We start from the raw sequence: 27,564 nt of genomic DNA, 5'->3' as shown, positions 1-27,564 counted from the left end.
ATAATTAATGAGAAAAGTTTATAAATCTGATGCATTCCATTTTAGGACTCCCAAACACGTGACATATGTAACCGAGAAAGAGACGAATATCGATAGATATCAATTATGCAGAAGAATAGCTGCTTTGTATAAATGATGGCAAAATACTATAATCCTTTAGTCGTAAATGATGGTGATTTCATTCTTACAGCATTTGGAAGTTACGTAAATGTGGACATCATCAGACTTGAATCATCCAAATGAGGGCATCATTTACATAATTCATGAGGAAATGCTACAATAGCCCTCTTTGCTAAGATACGTACTTTGAACAACTTTTCTTACTTGGGTAGATGATCAACTGAGCATAATTGATGCAAATGAGGTACTTCGTTGCATAATTAATGGAAGCATTTATCATATGCCACTCGAAAAGGTTAACATCATGATCAGTCGGCGAAGGTATGGGGTCATGGAACTCTAGTTCACCCTATTGTTGCCGAATTCTACTATCCACACCCCCACAGGAAGGCCTGGAGACTTAGACTCTACCAGCCTCTGTGGGTCGCTGGGAAAATAGTAGAAATTGGCCAAATAGAGTCAACTGTATGAAGGGGGTCCCCCGGCAAATGTTCTCCCAATAGCCGGCGCGGTTAGTCTGGTAGAGACTACTGGAGGCTAGGGCTCAGCCTCGTGACTAAATAGCATAGAGAGGCACGTGCGCATGACCTGTCTTGGAATGTAGTCAAACACACCCATCCTTTTTAACTCCCTGTGTCGTCAAAACACATTCACGCCTACCTATGACTTGTAGCCTGGACGCCAGACCCCCAATCCCTAAAATACATATCTACCCACACGATAGATACTAGTATGTTAGAGATCGGGGGTCTGGTAACCAGGCTATATGACTTGAATTCTGAGACAAGACTTTAACAGGGATTAACAGATCAAGTACACTTCCCAAGCCCGTGCCCATCATTTTTGAATAATCGTTCATCCCAACCATTTCTGTATCATTAGATACGAGTTTTCTGTGTTGTCTAATCCTACCGGAAGGCTACGTTTTGTCACTACAATAGAGGGGCGTTGGTGTGTCCGTGCACTAGGCCAACTCGCATTCCAACGTCATTTTTTAACACATCATTTCCATAATCCTCGCCAAAGACTGAATTTTGAGACTATGTAATTATTCGTCCCTGTGTGGGACGACTTGGCACCGGGGTAAGCTGGTCTTCCAACTCTCAATGTCATTTTTGAATATTCAGTTTTTACAAATCCTTTCCCCGAGGCTATATGTCGAGACAACAAAAAGGGCGTTTCAAGAATCCCGTCTGAGGTCCAAATATTTACCTTTTAACCTATATCATCCTTAATTTCCGGTCACACCTTTCACCTATGTCACTTCCAGGGCGCACCTAATATCGTTATCATTCTCATAAGCTACATAAATCTTTCAAGAACGAAATACATGATATATCTGATGATTTCTTTAAGTTTATCATATTATTATAGTGAGAGCGATTGCGAGGTTGTATTGCAGTATACTAGTAGATATCTTAAGCCTCATGCATTGTCCTATCTGAGGTCAGCGTTAACTTTACTTACTCTATACATAAGAACCACAACAGACAAGAGAATTTCCACTGAATACACTTTACTCCCATACATATTTAGAATACACAGTGGCTGCAAGTCCAAGTGATTACTACAGACTACATGGGCTGTGTTTTGTACAATTCTGTTACCCCAAAGCGACCACAACCTCTCCAAGAATGGCAAAAACACAACTTCTTTTCCATTTTTTTTCTTTTAGGGAGGCTAGATTCTTTTCAAGTTAAAGCTCTCCCAGTTTTCAAATTCAGAAAGTATTTCTAGGGAAGAGTAATCCCTGTTTTTGACATAGACATCGGATGCTGGTTTTCAAAGTATCAAATGCGTGCAAAGTTGGCATCCTTGGAGAGATGGGTTCCTATCTACTCTGTGCAATTTATTTACAAGGCAGTGGGGATGAAATGTTACACATTCAGCCAACAACCTGTCCCTCCCCATGTGCACAATGGTATTCACCAAGCAATGCAACACATCATCCTAGTCATGGGCTACACCATAGCACACTTGGGGGAAAACAAGTCAGTAGGCTGAACGTAGGAAAGAGCTTGAAGAATTGACACTATGAACTAGTAAACATATGTATAACCGTACATTGTCTGCATATTTATAACCAGCGGAAATACAAAGACAAACTTATGGCCTAGTGAACTGCATGCACTCTTTCTGGGCGATATATATATATTTATATATAGGCTATGCTACAGACTGTTCTGTGTATGATACAACATGGTTTGGGCCGTCTCCTGCCAACTTCAATGCACAACTTTACAAGTGATTCTATCTGATGTACTTCTGCAACGATTGGTTGGCAGTCAGCTGACCTATTGGCAGTTTTTGATTGGTGGGTTAACTATGTACATTTCAGGTGACACTATCTGGCAGGCTGTAAGAGTTTGAGTAGAACCTGTGCATGAAGTTGGCAGGACTACAGTCCACCTATCTCAACTTTAACACAAGCAAACGGTCTTCTCATAGTACAATAAATATATGTTTGTCAACATTTCAAGAGGAAACCCAATGAATACAGTGCTGGTTCAATCATCTAGAGGTCCAAAAGCAAAATATAAAAATACCAGAGCACACTTAGCCATCAACACACACCAAGAATGACCTAACGCACTTTGTACAACGCTGTGTACTCCTGTGTAAGCTAACATTACTGATGTCCGACTACAGTTCGTCCCATTGTTGCCCATGGATCATGTATACAGAGGGGAATGACTTACACAGAAACCCCCAAGTCCAGTTTGCACAAGGAACGGTTAATAAAATAACGGAAAGTTCTTTTTTTCTTAAACGTATGTACAAGTTGTGCGTGCTCCTTATCAGGCACGTGGTCTACAGAAGCACTTCTTAACATCATCATCATGCGTCGTCAAGACGACCAAGACACCAAAGCATAAATATATAGTTCTCTTCAGATTCCAACACCGCCTTGGCATTTCTGTACAAACAATTTTTTGATGTCACTTTTTCTGAAGTTTGTACTTTTTTTGTTAGCTTTTTTTCTTTCTTTTGAGTTCGAAGGCGATACACAAAAATCATTTGTTCATCAATTATTTTATCTGCACTAAATTCCTCTCTCTCCTACATCAAAATCATTCAAAAGACAATTTTTTTCTCTTTGACATTATCACTTTTACACAGATAAGAATATTTCCATCTCAGTTGCGGGCTGGGTTTTGAAAGCATGTTGCAAAATGTTGGATATTCATAAATATCACCATGTCCAAGGCACTCTACAATACAAAATAAGAGTGCCAAATGCGCTCCGCCATTTCCTGGCTACATTCGATATTTACAGTGGCCACCCAAACTTCTACACTACAACCAAGGAAGACAGAGTATCTTAATCAAAGTTTTGCTCAAAACAGCAAAAACGAGTACGTCATAAATAATGGGCCTATCGCTAGAGCTACTAAAGCATCACGCACAAGACAGAACTTTTAAATTAGAAACAAACAAAAAAACATGTTGTACAAGTTCTGTAGCAGCTCACGTTGCCATGGCAACAGAGATGGAAAACTCCCAATAGGCCTGCAAAGAGTTCAGGCCAAACTATTTAGCACTGCAAAAACCACTTCTGCAGCATATGGAAATAATAAACATTCTACGGGCTGCTAAGATACGGTTGTTATGGTTCTTCTACTGTGGAGAGGGCGGTTATGGGGGGATAGGAGTGCCCTGTTGGCTGGGCGTGCTTCTGTAGACTGAACTGGTCCTCCGTCGTCTTGCGGTACACGGGGTTATCAAAGTTCATGGACTTCATGTTCGTACTCCGGAAGAACCGCCAGGCGAAGAAGCCGATGAGGGCCACCAGGACGACGAGAGCGACTAGCACAGCGATGACGATGGCGGCGATGTGGCCGGGCTGCATACTGCCGCTGGTGTGGCTCGACGGGGTCCCTCCGGTGGGCATGGGGATAACTTCCCGTCCTGGAGGGGGGAGAGGGATGTAACGTAAGTCCACAGAATCCAATACTTTCTCAGCCATGTTTCAGTAGTAGAAATATACCACATGTACTAGTCACTAAGCCAAATGACAGTTCTTCAAGCAACTGAATTTTCAAGACCAAAATTTTTTTATCCAGCTGCCTGGGTAACTGTCCTTTTGTGTATCTTATCACATGGATGTCTAAGCTTCATCAATGTAGAAGTCACTATATATCTTAATACAATCGTGATTTATACTGTTTTATACTTTACTTATGCATGTACAGGACAAGAAGTTGTACAGACGCTAAGATATACTGTAAAAACTGATTCCAGTGTGAAACTTGACCATGTGACAAAGCCTACTGACCTGTGCATGTACGGTGGTCATCCATTAGTTCCCGTCCGTCCTCACACAGGCAGGTGTACTTGGCCGAGCGCTCGTTGATTTGGGGGGCAGGCAGACACAGGTCCGAGCAGTAGCCGTTGTTCTCACAATAGTTTGTTCCTAGTTTGAAAAAGAGACAAAACACATTGTTTATCATTTCAATTGTCATGGTTGTAAATAGGGATTTTTTTTGGCTGCAATCAAAGAGCTATGACATCTCCCTAGAATTCCAATGGACTATTCCATATCCTACCTGGTTGTTGCCTCTTGGACTGGTACACAGTGATGTCCATGGGGGAGTACAGGTCACTTCCGACGACTTTGTGGTCGCCTCCGGTGAACTTGTTCAAACTGTGGATGGACTCAGATTCCCAGTCGGTGTAGAACAGGGTGTCCTGAAATGGCAATGGTTTATCTTTAATTCTATCCTTTAACATAAAAGAGAATTAGGCTTGCCCCTGAGGCGTCGCCAAAAATAATGAAAACACATGAAATATTCAAAATACATTTTCTGTCACCAAATAGAGGATACGTACCTGGAACACGGTGATAGAGAAGGGGTGGGCCAACAGGACGTCATCCTGGATGATTTGCCTGCGGTCGGCGCCGGTGGTCGTGACGGAGCTGATCGTGTGCAGTTTGGCGTCCACCCAGTAGATACGCTTGCCGATGATGTCAAGGGTCAATCCGTTCGGCCACTCAATGTTGGACTGCACGATGGTTTCGCGGAAGAAGCCGTTCATTCCTGCGCGCTCGATCTTGGCTGGCTGGCCCCAGTCTGACCAGTACATAAACCTGGAGAAATGACATAAAATTTTTGAGTTAAGTTCCCTAAAAAAATACCCTTGCGTGCATTTTCTCTTCTATAACATAAGTTACTTGAAGTTCATCTTCTGTACTTCTTCTGTAATTGGTAATCTTGAATTAATCTTTAAATGATGTAAACAAAGTCAGCAAGAAGAGAGAGGATCAGAATCAAAGTCAGCACAAACAGATAACCTACCCTTCAGTTGGGTCCAGGGCCAGGGCTCTTGGTTCATCGAGGTCGGTTGCGAACAGAGTCTTGCGCATGTTTCCATCCAGAGTGGCCACAGAGATGGTGTCGGTGCCAGTGTCGGTCCAGTACATTTTGGCGTGGATCCAGTCGACGGCAACGCCGTCAGGGGTGTGGATTCCCTCGGACACCAGGATTCCCTTGGACCGCTCTCCATTCGAGTCAGCGTCAATTGGGGCACTGTTTGGAAAAGGCATTGAGATTGAAACTACATGCATCAAAAATGAAACTACAAAGATTTTCCTCTAGTTTTTCTTTCACTTGTCGACAGCTTCAATGGGGGTAATGTTTGAAAAAGGCATTAAGATTGAAACTACATGCAAAGATTTTCATGTAGCCTTTTCACTGGTCGACAGCTAGCTGAAGGTTATCATGTTGAGGAGCCTGAGTGTGCTGGTTGGGCCACGACATTCCCCTATTCAAACATGTATTTTCTGTCTTACCTGTAGATTTGTTCTCTTGCGACATCAGTCCAGTAAACACGCTTGTTCGGAACGTCCACGTCAGTGGCGATGGCACTCCGTAGGTCGCTAACCAGCTCCGTGTACTCGCCTGTTGCCATGTCGATCATTCGCAGGTCGCGACGGTTTGCAAAGATCAGTTTCGCCTCTTCTCCTGTAGTAGAAACAATGCAATTTACTTCTATTACCAATACTAATACAGCTATGTTATACACGTATCTTCTTATACAATTACATGGGTCACCTAAGATTTGAAAAGACTGAAATTAGAAAAAGTGTTTCTAATATCTTGACCATGATTTACTGACCGTCAGCCTTGCAGTATCCGTTGCGTGGATCCAGGGTGTATCCGCTGATGCACTCGCACTTGTAACCGCCATGGGTGTTCTCGCAAAGCTGGCTGCACGTGCCGTAGATCGCACACTCATCTTTGTCCTTGCACGTCCTCCCGTCTTCTTGCAGCTCGAAACCTGGAGCGAAAAACGGTCCCTTCACATTAGATCACTGCTTGTACACTTCACACAATGTGATGCGAAACTGAAGTGAAAAAGGACATGTAAAACATTCAGTTTGTATACATAAGAATGTCTATCTAGTTGCGATTGACGGGACACTTACCCTCGTTACAGGTGCAGTAGTAGGAGTGTGGTGTGTTCACACAGCCCTCCATACAGCTGCCGTTGTTAACAGCACACTCGTCAACGTTGCAAACATGTGGGCCTGGCTCGTCCGATCCATCCGAACAGTCGTCGTTACCGTCGCACACCTGGCTGAGAGGGATGCATTTTTCCCGTACGCCAGTCTGCGAGGAGATGCACTCGAACTGTTTTGTTGTATCGCAGCTGATGATAGGCTGGCAGTCCTCTCGCTCGTCGCTGCCGTCGTCGCAATCTCTGTTTCCGTCGCACTGAAGCGAGCCGGCAATGCAAGGGCCGTTGTCACATTGGAACTCGTCTTCCGAACACTGGCGGACACAGTCAACTTCATCTGAACCTGGGGTGTGGGAAAAAATCAGAACTCTTGTAAGATAATGGCCAAACTAGTACTACAATTTTGTCCCTTACAGGATAAAGCAAAATGTACTATTTTCCTTGTTAGAGGTTTAATGATAATAACGGATGATTTTAAAACAGCGAAATACCATGAATGCTTTATTGACACAAAACTTGCAGCCTTGTGGCTGAAACACATTTTACAAGTTTAAAACTACACATCCATAAAACTACATTTCAAGTTAACACACCATCAGCGCAGTCTTCATCACCGTCACACTTCCATGAGATGTGGACACAGTCGCGGTTACTGCAGGTGAACTCACGGGACGAGCACTCCGTACCGGGAGGCACAGATGGACAGTCCTGCAATACAACAGTATCGTCAGCACAAGGCAAAGTGTGGGATTCTAACAAAGCAACAACTGCAAATGTTACACCAATGTTGTATGGTGACTTTTACACGCTTTTGTAATTATTACTTTTGCCATACTTAACTCAACTGACAGGTTAAATTGGCCACTGAATAAGCTCACCTTCTCATCAGAGAGATCCAAACAGTCAAAGTCGCCATCACAAAGCCAGCGTCTCGGGATACAGTAGGAGTTATTACACATGAACTCGTTGGTCGAGCAAGTCGGGGTCGGGCAGTTCTTCTCGTCCGAGTTGTCTCCGCAGTCGTTGTCCTGGTCGCACACCCAGCGCACCGTGATGCACTTCCCATTGTCGCACGTGTGCTCGGTGGGGTCGCAGGTCAGCTGGTCGCAGCCCTCCTCGTCGCGCCCGTTCTCGCAGTCAGCGTCCCGATCGCACACCCACGTCCGCGGGATGCAGATTCCGCCTCCGTTCTCCTCACAGCTGAAGTGGTCTGACCGACAGGTTCGCTGGTCTGTAAGGCAAGAAGACAAAGTTAATCTTCAACTCCAAACATTCTCATTAGTCATAGGCTTTTTTACTTATTTCCTTTGCCACCATGTCCAACAACACCACAGCGCTGCAGGAAGTGGAACTGCAGATTTACACCTGGGGCAAAAACCTCAAGTGTTTAATTTAGACCATCAATGATAATTTCGAAACAAAGGCACTTCAGCTGAGTCTCAAATGCGTGGAAGGGTTAGTGTTGGAACTGTCTGATCTAGTCTTGAAGGGGAGGTTAAGATCATGTCTGTTGTGTCTAAAATCCACTAGTTATTTCTGGACTTCTGCCAGGCATCCATATTCTGAACAAGAGCTTTCCTAGCCAACAGTGACAGTACTAATTCAAATCATTTCTTTATATGAAAGAGAATGATAATAAACCCTGAGTTTCAAATGTATAATTTTGTGAGACTGAGAAGGGATGCAACATTTCAGCCAAGCTTCGTTAATACTGAACTTTCATCAAGCGAAGCAGGCCACGTCAGGCAGGCTGTACTCGTGCCGGCTTCCGTGTTTGTTTGGGTCGCGGTCTGTCTCCCGTGTTTCCAACCTCCATCCGATCCACTTTCATAACACCCCCATCCGACACAGCCCTTTGTGCCAAGCATGAGTATGCCGTGTCTGCCTGGACTAGGCAGCTCAAAGCCCCACTGTTTAAGGTGACAGGTGTGGGGAGGGGACTCACGTGGACCTCCAAACCTTAACAAAACTCGCTGCAAATTCGTAACCATCCAGAAGCACCAAAAAATTGTGCAGACGGAACCGTTTAACCTAACCCGATCACTATACCTTCTCTAAATTTCTGTGAAAGCAGGAAGCCAGCAAGACGATTTCCAGGTATTCAAAGACAAACTCTTGGTGAACAGACATTTGATTGTTGGCTATCCACTACTGTGTTGTCTAACAACAACCATGACTAAGCTTGGTGGATGAAGCCAGCAAAGGGACCAGAGTTAAACAAACCAGCCATGAAGAACAACATAAAGCAAAAGTCTTTTCCAACATAAAGAAAGGGCTCCTTATGCCACCTGGACATCTTAACACAGGTGTGCAAAGCACCTGTCAGACATATGGGACACGCAGCTGTATACTACAGGCAACCTGTAGACAGATAGTTGGAACTGATCACCAATAATGTACAAACTGTTTACAAAATTCAAGGGCAAATACAGTTAGTCCAACATCACAATTACATGTAGTTACTAAACATGTACAGTATAACCTTCACGTCTTATTCAAAAGATACTTGATCTTTTTATTCGTCAAAAACATGGGGATAATGAACTTGAAATGTCTGTTGGAGGTGCAGAATTCCTGCTGTGTTTTCAATTTTGAAATACCTGGTGTTTAACTGACGACTGAAATGCAGACCAACTGTGAGTAATTAGTCTAATCAATCCAATCCAATACCTTACTGTTCCTTTACATACTACAGAGGAATTATATCAAAACACAAGTGTACAAAGGGTGCTAAGTTCAGTGGAAAGGTGGTATTCTCTTCTAGCTCTACAGGTAGACGACAAATGTTCCTACGCTACATTCCTATATTGTTATGACTCTGCTTATGAGACATATTTGATGTGATGGCATTTGGCATTTGGCATGTGTCGTCCCCAGCCCACCCAAGCCTTGGGCAATACAATATCCCAAAAGGCAAATCCCTCCTGCTAAATCAAGTGTTCACATTCTCTTCCCATTGATTCAACAAATAGCTACCATAAATTTGAACAGGAGAGGTGGCTATGATATTTCAGCAATCACTGTTATGAATTTGTTTCTGATTAATGGTGTAGGGTTAGAAGGGGTAGGCCACATGTTAAAAGTTGGACACGTTGTGACATATCATCCTTGCTGCAAGGCATCTTGTATCACCTGAAGACATAAGACCTAGGCCTGACACAAGAACTAGGTTAAAAGTCGCTGAAAGAAGGGGACAAGGCCAGTTCTTTGATCTCAAACACTGTCATACGACACTGTTTGAAAGACCTTGGCACAAACATTGAGCAGTTCATAATACTAAGTTACTTTCTTACATTGTATATCATTGACCTCTTGTCTGGTGAAATTTTAGCCAGAAGCTCTAACTTTATCACATGGCACCGACATACGGTGGCAAATTTTAATGATTACGCTGGGCTCCCCTGTGACCAAATACAAAAGTGTGAAGCATTTCCCTTGACCCTGGCTGCCGACAGTGGTGTTCCTGTTTAAGATAATATGTTTCAAGGCAGGCCACTAAAGCACTGTTTGTTTGAAGCACCAGGAGGTGTTAAGTTTCCCTGGAAGCTTTGAAGTGCCTCCTTTGAGCAGATTGCTGAGGATAAACCAATTAGTAGGCAGGGTTCTGGCTAGCCTTTCACCTGCACATGGCCAGTGGTGGGCAGTGTTTAGCTGTGAGAAGACTGCTGTTGGTTTGCTATCTGCTGTTCACAATCATATTTCAATTAGCAAGGTAAATCTGGTATATGCAAGCACCTGATTGAATTTCCTAGAAGTTGCACTTCGGATTTTTCCACTGTTGCCATTATAACTTTGGGTGTGGCAAGTTTGTAGAAATAGTAGAAATAAAAGGCTCAATGTAACTTCCAACTACTTCACCAAAAAGTAGGAAAGTTGACCTTTTTTGCACCTTCTCCCAAACTTTAAATCAGGATTTGAATTATTCAATAACCATTGATCTAAGAAACTTGACTTGGAAACAGTTGATAAGATGTCAGGATCAGTCTGGTGTACAACTTCAAGTGAGGTGACTGCACATGTGTCCTCCATGCGGTTCTTTCTGACCTCCAAAACCTCTCCTGAAGGTTAAATGTTTCACCGATCATCATCAATCAATTTCTGACAGGGGGAGCCAAACCCAAGTATCACCTGCGAAAATCAGTTTTGGTGTCTCAACTCAGGTATCAACCTTTTACAGTATCAACCTCGTTGAACTGTCTAACGTCTACATTTTAAAAATGTAGCACCACCATGAGATTTCATGCTTTAAAACAACGCCATTAGAAAACTGTCTATTGGGACCCAATGACAAGCGCATTCCCCCCTCCGTTGGATTGGTTATGGTTTCTTCCAGCCAGGAATCCCTGTCAAACAAGACTGTCTGAGCCGTATGCAAATGAGCTGGACACTCTAACTGCTGGTGCTAGCATGTTGGTTTCTCCAAAGTTTTCTAGTGTAAACTTCTCGTACATCATTGGTGAGGGCCGTATATTCTCAGTGGTAGCGACGTAACCAATTTGATCTTCCTCCTTGCAACATCAAAATGCTAACCGTACAACTTGGTTTCGATGTATCGTAACTTGTCTTTTCAATCATTGGTTAGCCGTTCATGTACGATGGTGAATTAATTGATCCTGTCTATAACTATTACATATCCATCCTCTACTGAATCTCATCACAGCCATTCCAACCGACACTCCACTTAAGATGTCTCGAAGGGCAGCCAGACACTTTAATAAAAAAAAAAGTCCTCTAGTGTGCTGCTAGGGTCATCTTCCTATTGCATGCACGCGTGTGAAGAGTTTATTTCTGAACATAAGAAAGCACTGATACATCTGCAGCTAGGCATCAGAATTTTAACTATTTTAATTTAATTATTTTCAGGTAAAAACCAGATAGTCTGTTACTTCACCTGTACACTATCAATAACTAAGTTACAGTAGTGTCTAAACAATGCTAACTGCCAGACCACACCAAGCAGATACTGGCTTCGGTAATTCCAAATTGATGGTCCTCACTGCGGCCACGATCAAGGTTATCATCCGGCAACTCTGCGTGTAATACTAGAGGGGACTCTGGACTTGCAACTTTGTATGTTGTTCACTTAAACCGTGGAGGCCCTTCTGGCATGGGTTATGAAGTGATACATGGCCACTTACTTACAATACCCCCTCTCCAAAAAGACCACCCTGTAGTGACTCCTATCACAACATTCTCAGGAAACTAGTGACAAATCCGCAGCGCTTGTGCTGCTTCCTGTCCCCCCTACTGACCACCCTGGCTTGGCTTACAAGACCTCCGCTCAAACCCTGCACCCTCCTTTTCAAACCAGTCTGGACCGGAACAAAGGGCACCTGACGTTTACAAATGAGGTCAGGAAAAAGTACCTGTCCGACCCTCCTTGGCCCTGGATAATCCCTGCGGGCCGCCTTTTACCTGGCTGGTTGGTGACACAGGAGCCTTTCTCTTTTTACTCGCGGCCTTTCTAAGCCGACGCAAGAACAATACCGGGGTGCTAAAACCCCTTACAGGCACAATAAGGCAGACTGCTTTCCCGCTGTGCAAGAATTTATCTAATCAATGGTCACTTCAAGTAGATCGACAAAGATGGTGGAATTGTCATCTTCTTGCCAACGGAAATGCCTATTTGTACAATTCTTAACTGTCATTTTTTTTTTACCCACAGCAAATGTCACTTTATCTCAATTTTCAGTGACCACCATGCTGACACTGGCTGCTGTAGTGGACTGGCTAAGGGAGAAGCCGCTGCATTCAGGCAGGTGGATTAGCCATCCGGTTGTATGTACTTTGCCTCCACGCTGTACTGTAGTTTACAGTGAAAGGGCGTCAGCGTCCCACACAAAAAGGGACTTCCGACAACGTGGCCGGAGGCATTGTGTGACTGGCGTGTGACGGAAGTGTCCCGTGGCACGTCCTGACCCCCGCTCCCTTCTCAAGACGGTGTGGACACATCTTGAAGACAAATAGGAGAGCCAGTGGGCGCGTGACGCGGCCAAATCTTCAGACAGAAGACTACAACAAAGGGACATCTGTTTTTGCCTATTTAACAAGAATATCTGCAATGCTGAAACAAATGTTGGCTTTGGCCCAGCTCCGAGTACAGTTCAGCTTTAAGTATAGAGTGCCAGATTGCAGATGGTCGGTTATTTCGGTGCGTCCACACCTCCTTAGCTCCCTTTCCACAGACAGGAATGTCTCCATGTTTCTAAAAATTGTCAGGGCATCAGTGACAAGTCCACACAACTCTGACACTAGATAAATAGTGGGAGAGAGGCAGTGATAGGCTGGCAGGGCTTTCCACACATTTTCCCTTCCCGGGAAAGACATGACACTAGCATGTGCAAACTGCTCCTTGAAATCCTACCCCAGACCACACAGCCAAAATTAGGTCAGAACACCAGGCCTTACACAGCTCTAGATCCAGGCTAATTCCACTAAGAGGAAATGTTCCATGTCCAAACAGTTGACTAAACCATCACTAGAAGGAAGCGACTTTTAGTGTAGATGTACGAATTTCCAGAGATTTCAGACAACTGACAATCACATTGCAGGTTTCTAATTACAAACGAAGTACTTTGGCATGGAGCAAGAATGATGCCAAAAAATTGTACCAGTAACTCAATTTCATAAAAACTATTGTCACCAATAGCACACTTACAGAAAAGCTGATGAATCAGTTCCCGAATTTCTCCCCCTTTGAGTACATTATCTAAAGTAAAAAACCAAATCAGTGCCATGTGTCTTCTTTGAGGTCAATGACTCCTTGGCTCTCGGGACAATTAGCCTGGTTTTCAATCAAGAACAAGTGGGGCACAAAATAATCCATGGGCTGCATTTGTGAAGCATCTATACTGAATTCTCATTAAAGCAGCAAAAATAAAATTTGGCGAAAGTGAACAAGATGCAAACAGTGATCAAACTTTATTCCTATGATAGTTACTTGGTCTATAATAAATCAGGCTAATTTTGATGGGACCAAACTGGTTCAGATTTACTGCGGGTGCAGCGGGTGCAGCTCACGTGCCTCCAGCCTGCATGTCCAGTATGGAACCAACCCTCGTCCCACAAACTCGCTACATTTGTCACCTCTGAAACTATGTTGACCGTGCCCTTATTTGGAAAGGCCGCCGTCATCCGGTGCCGCTCGACGACTGAGTGGCAGATCCTTACTTGGCTAGCGGCCACTTCAGGCCCTTCAGCCCAGAATGGTCTGGGCTGGTGGGAAGGAGGATGGACTTGGTTCCCACGACAGAGGGGGAGGGGGGTGGCGGCAGAGGGGGAGGGGGGGGGGTGATGGCTCCCTCTCTCCCAAACTTCCAACTAGCAGCATCTCAAACCAAAACTCTCTCATCTTCCCGAGGGGCCATGCTGTCTTTTGTCCTTCGCAAAGGCATCAAAGGTATCAAATTGATGATCAATGAAATCTGCATATGTCCAACGCAGCATGTGGAGTACACACAAGTTTGTGAGGATCAATACAGTTTGTCGGGATAAGTGCTTCTTTCCCCTCCCTGTACCCCTTCAATGTGTCCTCAAGGAAGTTACCCTGCCCTTACTGACAGCTGGTTACATTCCCAATTCCAACAAGTTACCATCCATTGGAAACAAACAATACATTTGTAAATTCCTTCTAATATTAACCTCTTCCAGAGTCACTTCCAACTAAAAACCAATAAATACCATCATCTTATTGCTTCCATTCTGCAATTCCTGTTGTCCGTTCCCCTTTGCAATGATCAAAGTTACTTTTCACAGTGGACTACTACTTTCGACAAAGGGAAATTGTTACAATTCAGTTCAAAAGAAAACTGTTTACAACTTTAACATCCAATTTCTTAGAAAGTGGCAGCTGTCGACACCGTCGACACAGTCCTTCACCCTCAATGCCTCAGAATCAGACCATTTTGTAATTGTTGGATTGGTGCTGGTCTTTCTTTTGACGAAGAAAGAGGCACTGACAAGGTGCAGTGTCCTTTCTATGATGTGCCTCTAGGCCATACTTTGATGATATCGGGTCAGCAAAGATGTGACAGCTGGAGAAAAATGTATCTTTCTGCCTCTTAGATACTGTACTTCAAAGTGGTTCTTAGAGAGATTCATGCACACCAATGATTTAAAAAAGAGCTATGATACAATTGTGCAAAATGTATCAGTTTTGCCCGTTTGGATTGATTCTACGATGCAAACAGTAGCTTGAGCAACGTGCAGTCGGTTACAAAAGTAATTTTGGAAAGAAAAGATACGTACTGCAAATGTCTGGCTTCTCGTCAGAGCCATCGGCACAGTCGTTGTCGCCATCACACTGCCACCGCGATGGGATACACTTGGAGTCGTCGCAGGTAAACTCGCTGTCGGAGCATGTTCTCACAGCTGTTCGCACAAGACAAGAAACACACATAAGTTTGGAACAAAAGGCATGAATGAGAAACAATTCTAGAAAGTAAAAATAACACATTTTACTAACATTTTACAAACTAGGGTGAAGGTGGTCATGCCATGTGGTTTGTTGGAAGGTTGGAAAAGATTCTGGAATCAATTAATATGGTTTACCATAGGACAGGGGCCGGTGATGTCATGAAAAGTCTAAAGTGTACTGTGTTGGTTGGAATTTTTTATCTGATTGTCTGTTCTGTACCTGTTTCTCAGATTGTACGAAAGGACCTACAGGCATAGTACAATTAATTGTTTTAATTTTCCAGGGACTGAATACTATGGTAGGGAGGGGAAGGCGTTTAAAGTTTGCATTTGTAATAATACAGTGGTAAGACAGAACACATGTTCGCGAACATTACACCACTGCAAATATTTCATGATCTACAGTAATCTGCTTGATGGCAGCAACTGGAAGATCAATGAGGTCAATAACCTCTGCTCCAGATGTGGATTTTATGCCAAATCAGCATACTATGGGCTGCAGGGTCACAGTAGATTTTCCAGATTATTCTGGTCATCTCTTATAATAAAAAAAAACCTCCTTTCTTCATTTCTATATAAGCCCTTACATCCCTATCTTTCAAGATCTACCCTTAAATGCTCCCATTCCAGTAGCAGGAGTTTATAATTGACAAACATTTTATCTTGATTTGAAGTCACCTTGCAGGCATATAGGAAGAGATAGGAGAAACAAGGGGCACAAAGCCCAGAGGAGGATATCTCACAACCTTGTGCGGGGTGAATGGCCGTTTGAGGTCACGAGATACAGAAATATCAGGCAAGTGTCTGCCACCCCGCTATAAATACATCCTCCGGCTTCCACGAATTCTTTGTGAACTGCGCAATAATGGAAATAGATTTTATCAAGCTTGGGCCATGAACAAAAAGTTACAATAAAACAATTACTGTAATCAAAATGGCAAAAATTACTGACGCATCAAGTATTAGTAAAAAGTTATTTTAGAGAGCAAAAAATAGATCATGTGGGAACGAAGCTTCCGCCTGAAATAACCTGGCTCACATGCTGATCATGTGATGAAGATATTTGATACTTCAAAAAAAGTTGAATGTGCAACACGCCATGTGCTACATATAAACAAAATACAGCTGGCATTCAGATTACGAGTAAAAAGGGCACAATTTTCACAATACTTGTTCTGGTGAAAAAGTTTTAACTATTTCTATGCCAGACATTCAGTTTATTTCTTATTCTTTGACATGGTATTTTGTGTCACTATGGGAAATTAAGTCTTCATAACATTAAGTCTAAACTGAAGGAACATCTGAATACTCCCCAACATATAGTTAGTACAAGGTAGGGAATCCAAACAAAAGAGCACAGAAAAAAAAATTTTAGATCCATAGAACAGACAACGACCCCTCGGCCTGTATGCCAGTGCCAGGTTCATGTAAATGCAAACCACACTGAGCCGTAAGGGGAGATGGGCTACGAACCCTAGCAGGGAACTGGGAATATGGTTTCCAGACATTCTTCCCACTGACCTGCTGCCCTCTCCCCCACTAAACCAAGCCAAAGGTAGAGACCAGGATGGATTAACATAGTTGGACTGTAGCAAATTTTACAAGAATCAGAAGGACGTTATTACCCTTACCTTGTAATGCATTTTTTTCCAAAGCCTGCAACATTCGAGGAATTGTTTCAAGTATGATCAATGAGTTTTTAGGGGCAGTAAAGTCTCAAACATCAAACTCAGTGTTAACAACCTCACAAAGGGTTCTTGTGTTGTGCCTGTCAACTTCAGAAGGATGTGACAACATACCCATGACAGTAAACGCCACAAGATTGATGTCCACAAGATTCATGGTGACACAAAATGGTCTGCCTGGGTTCCTATCCTACCTTTAGGGGGCGTGGCAACTGACCAGCTAAAGGTGGACAAAAAAACCTTAAAAAATGACCCATACGAGAGGCTTTTGATGTCTATACGAGAGACTTGTCATGTTTTAAAATGAAGGTGTTATAAAATAAAACTTATCACTAGTCATTGGCAAACTTGTGCACTGACAAGTGATAATGATTTGCATACCTTGGCATATGCATGATGCAACACCAAGGCAAGCATGTTAACATTTCATAGCACCTTGAGGATTTCTACAGTATTAATAAAATCAATCTGTTAACATGTTATTGGTAGAGATCAATATTCCCAACTTCACACTAGGATGTCGTTCTTGTAGGGGATCTACTGATAGGTCTAGGTAGGATCTGATGATAGTTTCCACTCAATTCAGCCTTAGGGGGTGGTATATAATGGGAAGCTATGACTGGCTCGAACCCCAATGGTTTTGCCCCCAACTTGCCAACTCTTCTTTAGAGCTTGACCCACTTTGGGTTGGCAAGACCCCTTCCAAAAATACCTTTCTAACTTCTTACACTTGTCTTGCTAAGATGCCAAGGTTTTTCTACAGGGTGTGGTCTTAACCTACAAGGAAGACTTAACACCCGAAGACAAGTCTTCAGAAAAATGGTTAAAACTTTAGCAGAGAATCTGACGTCAGGATGTGCTATCACCCGAGGGCTCCCCAAAAAATGAAGACAATGCAAGTGAGAGAACTGGTTCTTTAATTATCGCTAAATGACACAAAAGATGGTCCACTTTCCACTGTGCCAGTGAATACAGGTGTACAAGGTACTGACTCACACGGGTTACAAAAGATTAGACAACCATGGGCCTAATCAGGATGGAAACAAAAGAACAACAGAAATGTGCTGTTGAATGCCTAAAATTTGTCCATCTACATCTGCATCTAACCGGAATCATGCGCAAGTTGCAAGCCCATATTCTTCTTTATAGCGATTTACCAGTAAAATTGCTATCGTTTCCTGGTTTCTTTCTATCCACTATCATCACCACCTTTACAATGGGATTTTAGTCTGAACCGACATAAGCTATAATTTTCTTGTACCCCCTAATTTATATTCCAATCACTTAGACTGGAATGCACTCTTTTGAGGTCTTTGGCCCCACCAAGCCTCATTATCTGATACAATATGTTTTAAGAACATTCACATTTACCTAATGAAGATTGCAAGAGTACACTTCTTGATAATTTTACTTCCTTGGATCCAAACATTAGAAAAGACACGGCTGCTTAAGGAATTATCAGTTACTTCTAGGTAAATTTGATGGTATCTTTGAAAATTATTGGGTTCAACCTTTTATAAACATTGGTCTGGCTTGGGTGGTCAGTTTGGGTCAAGCACAATCCCATTAACCCTTGACCTGAGCCTGGCCACCTGGTTCCCCCTAAAGAGTGCTAGGTTGTCCCCCTTTACTTTGAATACCTGACACCTGAAAATTGCACCTGTATCACAGTAGTGTGTCATAGCCAGGTTTACACTGAGAACTCGCTTTCCCCAAGCTTTTAGCTTGACATGTACCTCTTTGACATAATGATAGGCATGAGCCGGGGTATCAGATGTATCTCCCACATGTTACAATGAGGACCCTGTAACTCCCACCCTAAGGACTCTACCCACCACACACAGGGTAGCACATAACCTGCCAATCTTCTAGGGTCTAGCATGACAACGCATCAACATTGGGGAACAGTCATTTATTAGTTATGGATGTCATCATTGTCAAAATCTCAACGTTTTATATAGGGTTCAAACCTGGATGGTTTGCTCTGCATGCACTTGAGCTGTTTGGGCAGTAAAAGTGGGGAAAGTAGAAATGGTGCCCTTAAACGAGTGGGCTCGGGTGTCGGGGTGCTTAATGCACTTCTGGTGTTGTCTGACAGGGGATACCTGGCGTGCCCTGGCCCCCAGTGTTTCCCCATAGCCATCTTTCCTTCACTTTACTCCCATTGATCTCCACAAAAAAAATTGGAGGAAAATGTAACAAATATTTCCTTTCTCCAAGGCCGAAAAAATCAGCGGTCTAACCTTACGGGAGCAACGCAACCAGCTGACTGCCCTCCTAACATTCGCATCATGCTAAGGGACGTATCGAGTGTCATTCCGGGTATAACGCTATCAAACCGTCCATGACATGAGGACATTAACCTTGCTCTTCCGCCACATCCTTTTGAACAATGATATGTGCACCTAACTCTTCCTAGATTTTTTTAGACAATTTTTCTCACACAAGTGATTAAAAAAATGGATATGGAGATTATATAGGAAATTGATGAAATTTGACATTGATGAAAGAAACTGCCTTCGCCATTTTCTACTTAGTATCATCAGAATCCCAAAGGGAAACGGATCCAATTATTTAAACATTTTCAGCACTGTGGAAGGTTTGACATGATTGACATGTCTACCCTCCTGATTGTTGCATCTCAAAACACCCGCCTGCGTTCTAAAAGCAATTTACAAGATAACGAATCATTGCATTTACATGCAAATGTAATCACATCTTCCTTCAATGAAGTTGAAATATTAGCATAACTTGATTCTGTGAATAACTATTAAATTGCATACTTTTCATTCGTTTGATTTCTGTGAAAAATGGTTGTCATACTGCACTTAGCCAACACCATCCTAGGTTACATGGAACTGCTTGTCCATGTCATTTCTGTCCCTATAAATATATCACCCCTTGAGTGATTTATCACCATAGTTATACAAACATTCCTCCTTTGATACAGTAATCTATAGCCTCTCTCATCTGGAAAAATTTATCACTTTCAATTGACATAACTAGAGCAATTGCTTGATGTCAGTGACCTTTTCTTATGGGCATTTCCTGGAAATATATTGACTGACATCTAGCTTTTTACTTTGGTCATATTGCGCTCAACATGCCTCCTCTTGAATGTATTCTCCAGTTGCCTGTGTCAATCTATGTATTGCAACTTAGCTGATGCAATAGTATTTTTCGATGGCTAAATTTCTCTTCATACTGTCTGGTATTTCTGAAACCTTTGGAGTCTTCAAAACTAGAGCACGGAAAAATAACTCAACATATTATTTTTACAAGGAAAAAACTGCAAATGTTGTCTGGGTTAATTTGCAGTATCAAATCCCAAAGGTCCTGGAATATCATGACAGTTAAACAATCAACATTTCTTCCTTTTGATGTTGCCTTTTTGTGTAAACTATGATATCATGCCATATTCCCTCATGTCAAAACTTCAGTGCCAGAGAGAAGCATCATGCCCAAATTTGGCCAATGCCCTGCTTGAGGAAAATTAAACTTAACGGTTTCTGAGAACTCAACAGGTGCAAAACGACAGTTTACACAAGCCAAGATCAAGGGCAGCTGTTGTTGGTCTCTGACAACCACGCTGGACTTGGCCATACCAAGGTTAGTAGGCAAAAACAGGTGCATGTGTGGGTGCGCCAAGGAGAACAGACTTTGTGTTATCATGCACCTGCCTTGTCAAAACAATTACACTGCCCCCCTTACAACCTACCAACATGGAGCCAAAAGACTGCCTTAGCTGGAAAAGGCATGAACGATTACTTCCCTTGTCCAAATCTTTTGGGGAAAATGCATTATGATCATGTATTTTGAATGGTCTTCTTCCTTTATCAAAGGTTTTCAATGACGTATTTGCAGCTCTGCTAAGGTGGAGTATTGACACAAAGAAAGTCATAATTTTCACACTAAAATGAATATCAACAACTAAAAGGAAGTATGGCACTTCCAATTCTCTCATCAGTAATATGCAGCCAACTAGTTGAGCTATACACCCGAACCAGTGACGTCTTAGCTACCCTGCCCATATGACTCTATAGCCTTGAAAACCGGAATTATCTTGCCAGGTAGAAGTCCTTTAGGGCGATGACACCGACTTCACTGACTTTTAACAAAGGCAACACCCTCCCCCCTCATCGGAAGGACGTAGGTAAGGGGCGTGGCCTTGCATCACGCGAGGTTGCGTCTGTCGACTCTGTGTTGTCTGTCTTGACAGGTACACTGGGTGACAACTTCTATTGTTTAAAATTTGTTTCTCTTTAATTGCGAATACAACTTACTTGACTGAGACTGACTGTGATGTACCTTGTTGTGATAAGACTATCTTTAATTCGTTTGAAAGCACGCACTTGAGTTTATGTGTTAGTAGTAAAAACTACACCTGCACAACTTGTTGGCATAGCAAGAAGAGCAGATAAACCACAATCTTCCCACCCGCTTCCTTCCGAGTGAAACAAGAAGCCCTCTCACACACGTAGTACTGTACCTAGTCATGGCAAGTTGAAAGCCAGTCACAACGACTTCCTTTGTTTCCATCCCTTTGAAAAGAATTGCCTCTTTTACACCCATGTTTGTAGCTGTTCCAGTAACCCCCCACCTCCCCAGCAACCTCTGTTGACACCTCTTTTGTTTACACTGTTCCAACAACCGGCCACCACCCCTCTTCTTCAGACTGCTTACACAATGTTGACGCTTGTAACAGTGCAGTCTTTCAACTACTTCTCACGTAACTTCTCATTGATTTTTACCTTCCGTTTACCCAGTTCTTCTCAAGAGGATTTCTACTCTGTTTCCGCCTTGGCAACCCTGCCACCCACTTCACCTGGCTCGACTCCAAACCTCGGCACTTTGAACTTGCAGACTGGACTACTTGACTCTCCTGGGCCACAGAAACACAGCCAAACAAATATAAACAACGAAACACAAACAGAACTACACAACCGGACACTGCTGTACGATCGTATCCTCAACTTTTGCTAACCTGCTTCTTTGCTTTGCTTGGATATTTCTACTTCAATCTGTTTAAATTAAATACTTTTAAAACAACTTGTTTAGTAACTCGGTCATCTTTTTTTCACGCTTGCTGTTATATAACTAAACATAAGAATAACCTGACTTTACGTTTATCACATAACAGTCCTCTCTGATTTAACTTCTGGAAGTCTGCAACATTCAAATTTTGTTTTGGGGATTAAACTAACTGTTGGTTATCAAATTACTGACTGGGCCAGGAAGGCTATACAAAGTCTGGCCAAGGTCTGGCTAAGTGCGTAGGCTGATAACTACGTTTTGCTAAAGGTACAGCAATCATAATACACCTAAAAATACATGTATAAATGTACGCAATTGTACATGGCTCTGAAGTCAGCCTGCCGTGCTAACAATTCATATGTAACCTACGATGACGTCAGTAAGTATTCTCAACAAAGCACATTGCCCTCACTGGTAATGATCATAGCAGGTAAGCTACCACATTAAATATGTATGCCTTTTGTCGACTACTCCATTTCTTTTGGTAACGGAAGTCATTTTCGTTTGGCCTAAAGCACAAAGAGGCGGAAGCTACCATTACCTACAGGTGCCCTAGTTTTTATTGTTGTCTCATGGGTCAAAAGTTTTTTGGATGAGTCAATGGTAGAGTAGAGAACAATTAGAGTTCTTGTAGCGAAGCTACAAAAATATACCGACAAACAATGTGGCAAAAATATATACATCATATGCTTCTCCCATATGCGAGACTTATTTTGGGATGTAGGAAGAATGCAAGAATCTAAAATTCCATGGTCCCTCTTAGTGCCTCGCCCACCTACGAAATCCTGGCAGCTCAAGAATGTGGAAAACGGGATCAATCTTGTCATAGACATCAACTGGTTGAACTCCAGGCTGACATATTCCCAAGGAACACTAAGGACAATGGAAAACTATGGTGGACTGTTCAGTAAATGATATGACATTTTCACCTTGAAATTTGAATACGACAGAGAGAGGACACGACGTCAATTATAGGATCATGTGATGCTGAGATGGGAAGTCGCATAGAAATGGACTTAGCTAAATATTTGGGTCAGGTAGGTGGCCTATGACTCAGCCACCCTCGGACATGCATGACCAAAAAAGCCCAAACACTGTCTTCCCTGAGTGACTGTACAATGTGACTGAGTCATGCCCTCTGCTCTTTTGGGAATTCAACTCTATACATAAACTGATAATATATCCGTGACCCTAGCAGTTTCGATGAGATGAAAGTCTTCATTTTCAACCTGAGACAGTTGTGGGATTCACAGTGTAATCTTGTCTTAAACAAAGTTTCCTCTTCGGCACAGTTCATCTTTAATTCTGTCTTTACTTTCCTTGGAAATTAACCCGGGGAATCAAAATATTTTGATCACATGACTTGAGCTAGCCCATCCTTGTTCCCACAGCTTGCATGAGAGCAGTGTTCCAGAAATATGTTAGCCCTGCACTCTTTCTAAATATAGGCATGGCCAGGTTATTGGGTTAAGGATGGATTTTTCATGCAACGTTGTGACGCAGGTTGCGCTGCCCCCATTCTTTCCACTTCTCGCCCAAATCTCCCCAAATCGCCAAGCACAATTACCCCACCTAAGCTTATAATCAACTCAACAATCCTACCTACGTCACTTCAGCCCTTGTCCACAAACCATAGATGGGAGTCAATAGATAAAATACATTGTGCAGTCAGGAATCTGAAAGACATCTATTATGTCTAGTTTCCTGCTCTATGCACCACACAATTCGATTATCCAGTTATCTTGTCTGAAGGGAAAGTAAATTAAAACTAATTAAAATGTTTGTGTCTTCACACTGAGACCAAGAAGAACGAATGAAAGGTCCTAGGAAGTTGAAAAGTGATGATGCAAGAGTTGGGAGCTATTTCATGCCTTGGAAATTGCTTACAAATGTACTTTGCACTCAAGCCTGATGCAACTTGTCTTCAACTAGTTCTAGCAATGCTTTTAAAATCTGAAAGGTTTGAACTTTGAGTTGTAATGGCGTTACCACCAACCTGACTGTGTGTATGACAATCATTACAACAATATACAGCCACTAAAGCACTCTGATTGGTCTCCTTGAAAGTCAAAGACTGTACTTGATCTTTGAACTTGCATGATGCAACATTGGGAAATAGAAATACATCACAATACAAATTGTCAATATGGATTTTTAGAAAATAAATAGATTATGAATGGTAAAAAAAATTATTTCATTTTTCACAGTATTTATGAACTGGTAATAGAAACAAGAGAAAATAGCAAAGAAGACATAGATCTTGACATCATTGTTGTATCAACAAGAACTACTTTGAGGGTGCCGAAAAACATTGTTATGAAGCAAACTGTGACTAAACTTTTCCTGGAATTCAAACGAACCCTAAATGACAGGATGCACCTCCCTTTGCTTCAGTTGAGACAACATACAACTGGAATGTGCTTCTTTTGTTGTGTTGGCTTCACCTGACAATAGTTCAAGTAATCCCTGCCCCTCCCCTTTCCCATCCCCCAATTTTTTTTATTACTTTCTACACTTGGAAGGATTTGAACTAACAGACAGTACAACCGCATCCCACATTTTAAATTCTAAGCAGCTCATATCGTGATCTGTGATCTAAATGTATGAAAGGAGTCTGACACGGTTAAAGAATCTATCCTCAATTCCAATGTCTGCCTTTAAAGACTGGAATAATTTAAAATCATTACAACCAGTTGTATCTGTATCTCAAGGCCAATGTTGTTAAATCAATCCACTTTATCATTTCCCCTCAATACTTTATTTTACAGCAACCTCTAGTGATTGTCTGATTTGTACTGGTCTGCTTTGCTAGACTGCTGGCACTTCGACTTTGACGGTCCAAATTTAGCATTTGGATGCGAAAGCAAGTCATGACAGTCACATGGGCTGATGGAAATATCCGGGCAAAGGTCTGGGGATATCTGCGGCGCCTGAAGGCAATGCGTCAAAATGATCAGCTCAATTCTTCCATCACTGCAGACGCATTTGGCTAACATCCAATTCGGAAACGTCAGCCCCAACCGGGCCAACATGATCGCGTATTGGGGGCCCACTTGGGTTGATGTCTGGCGTGTGTCTGCTCGTAAATATATGCTCAATCTAAAAAAAAAAGCTGTCTCGATATCTTAGTAATTCTTTTCAAAATTCTTGCGACAGCCATCGTGATAAAAAGTGTTTAAAACGTGTCACATTGGCGGCACCCTAGTGTAATACCCAAACATTGCACGGCCTAAGGCACCCCATTGGTTGGGAGGGCAATATTCCTACTGAAAACCAATCACACAGGTGATGATCAATCACTTGTGATGTCACCAAATATTTGGTCATGTGACACGGGTGCGGCAGTCTCAGCCAATCAGAGCGCCGCAAAATGGTGCACTGGTCCCGCCCACCGGCTGTCAATCATTCCCAATGTTGTCATTAGGCGCGGTAGCACCAAATGTACACAGTGAGTAAGACATTTTACTACTACAACCAAAAAATCAACAAAAAATTAAAACACGGTGGAATTTCAACGGGACATCAATGGAAAGTTTCTTCAATACATCTTTTAACAATGCCTGGTGAAAGAAAAAATCCTGCGATGGTTTCTTTGGCAGAAATTGGCAACAAATTTCGGCGCCCAGTAACATGCTTCCCAACAAAAGAAACGTTGTCACATGGTTCAAGATTTTGCGACCCGGTAAAATTCCGCTCTTGAAATTTGAGTATTTCCGAAAGAGAACCGCTGATCCCTTCCTAGAAACCTAACAAAACTTCCTGATTTGACGGAAACGTGAAAAATCAAGGGACATATCGGGTCTGGGCAGGAAGCCGCCCGGCGCGGGAAGTGACAGATTGCCAACAAAATGTAGCCAGCCCACGCGGCCGATTCATCAAATGGCCACCAGTTAGTACCAAATTGAGTCACAAAATTTACATTGTGATTTATAAATCAGATGTTAAACATAATGAATTCTGAGCGAATGCTTCCCTATTCTGGTGAGATGGCAGAACTGAAGTCATCAGAAATTCCAGAGCGCACATTGAATAAATCATGTACTCTTGGGGATTTGTACACACTGAATGGAGACCGCGCCCTGAAGAATCATCGCCACAATCTCTACTAAAGCAGATGAAATCTATTTGCCATATGGAAAATGGATATTCTTTCTTTGTTACGACAGGAACTTGGGGGGAAAATTCGTGGAATTATGGAAAACAACAGGAGTGTTTCGGGGAAGGCAAGGTGCCCACACCCTTGATAATCATCACATGCCGGTTCACAACACGGCATGACCACCACCCAAAACAACGACAAAATAATGTTAATATTCTCTAAAATCACACTGTGGTACTCACGGCAGTCGGTCTCGTCAGTGTTGTCTCCACAGTCGTCATCTTCGTCGCATTTCCATGATGAGGGGATACACCGTCCGTTGTGGCATGTGAATTGGGATGAACCGCAGTGAGCTGGGGGAGGGGGGCGGGCATATTATTAGTACACACGCGTACGAATCTCGTGATTCTCCCACACTTTTTAGGAAAACTGACGTTCTTCGTATTCAGAATTCTTACCAGGAACTTCTTAGCCTCAGTCGAAACGTTTAAGTTAGAACATTTCACAGGGCGATTCAATTAAGGAGTACAATAGGATCAAGAAATGCCGAACAGCCCAAGGTGACATTTTTGAGCCACGGGGGGCACCGCCATGCCGGTTTCTTCTCCGCAGTACATGAAAATGTACGGAAAAATTCGTCATAAATACATCTAAGACGGTACCAACTTAAAAACTATGACATCGTAATGACAAACATGATAGGATATGTATGTGTTAGTACTGGAAGTAAAGATTAATTTTCTGTCCCGTATTCCGCTTCAGTTCGGGCAGGCAGGCATCCCGGCACTCGTGACCGGCGTGGCAGAATGTTTTAGTCGGACGTGATATCTTGTATGTCCGGACTAGAACGACTCGAAGCTCTGACATTGAAAGCAAATCCTTCAAAATTCTACTCCACAGAACCGGCGAAGGCTCTACAGAGGCTACACCTCGCGTTGGTGAACATCCTAGCCCCGTTTCTAGGGCAAATCCGGTTCGTGTGAGAGGCCACATTGTCACCACGCCGGCCATGATGGGAAAGCTTGCGCGCCCTCCGCCGTCCCCGCCCGGGCAGTTTCCACTCACCGTCCGCTCTCGATCCCGGTATTCTCGACAACACCAACAGTCCACAGCACAGGGCTATCGCGAACAAGTTCCCTAGTCTCATCGCTGTTGTCCTCAGGAATAAAGTCAGGAAAATTCCTCGGTGTGTAAAAACGTGCGTGTCTCCGGCGTTGCAGTTGTAGTAATGTCTGGCTACTGGCGGGCCGCTGACGTTTTTGTTGTGGTGCCGGGATTGGCGGGAAACCGGACAGCGGGCCGCCCTGAAACCGGCACACACACGCAGACTTAGTCACGCGCCTTCCCTCCAGAGGACCTGCATGGGGGTAAACAATGGAAATTCCCCCGCAATGTCACAGAGAAAATGGACAAAATATTCACTCTTAATCTTATGGGACGAAACGTTTTCATAGTTGGTTTAATCGAATGTCAGGACCACTCCGGTTTTCTAAAAGAACAGAAATTCCATAGAATACGGACTATTCCACATGTTCAAATGGCTCACTACGTTTCACATGGAGGTATTAATTCATTTGGATGTCAAATATAAATTTCTATACTTTATCCCAGATATTAGTAAGGAGGCAGAGGTACTCTATTCAAAGAACAATTTCAACATTTGGATATTGGGTTTATTCCAAACAAAATCATGTTAGTGATTTACGTTACCGCCAGGACAATGTCCCCCATAGTTAACAGTCATCGCATCAA

At 42.8% G+C, this 27,564-nt stretch overlaps 1 protein-coding gene across 1 annotated transcript; it reads right to left on the bottom strand.

The window, feature by feature from the left end:
• Nucleotides 1–1,619: 1,619 nt before the first annotated feature.
• On the bottom strand, nt 1,620–27,082 carry LOC136445356 (very low-density lipoprotein receptor-like). The gene is made up of 13 exons (XM_066443321.1): nt 26,878–27,082; nt 26,055–26,165; nt 14,827–14,949; nt 7,458–7,810; nt 7,173–7,287; nt 6,548–6,922; nt 6,238–6,399; nt 5,912–6,083; nt 5,418–5,648; nt 4,951–5,209; nt 4,668–4,809; nt 4,397–4,534; nt 1,620–4,029 (listed from the first exon to the last, which is right to left on the bottom strand). The coding sequence occupies exons 1-13, from the start codon at nt 26,957–26,959 to the stop codon at nt 3,728–3,730; spliced, it is 2,565 nt and encodes an 854-aa protein (XP_066299418.1). The 5' UTR covers nt 26,960–27,082; the 3' UTR covers nt 1,620–3,727.
• Between the last annotated feature and the right edge of the window lie 482 nt (nt 27,083–27,564).

The sequence above is a fragment of the Branchiostoma lanceolatum genome, chromosome 11 (assembly GCF_035083965.1).
Source record: "Branchiostoma lanceolatum isolate klBraLanc5 chromosome 11, klBraLanc5.hap2, whole genome shotgun sequence".
Classification (NCBI taxonomy): Eukaryota; Metazoa; Chordata; class Leptocardii; order Amphioxiformes; family Branchiostomatidae; genus Branchiostoma; species Branchiostoma lanceolatum.
This window is presented reverse-complemented; position numbering and strand designations above follow the sequence as displayed.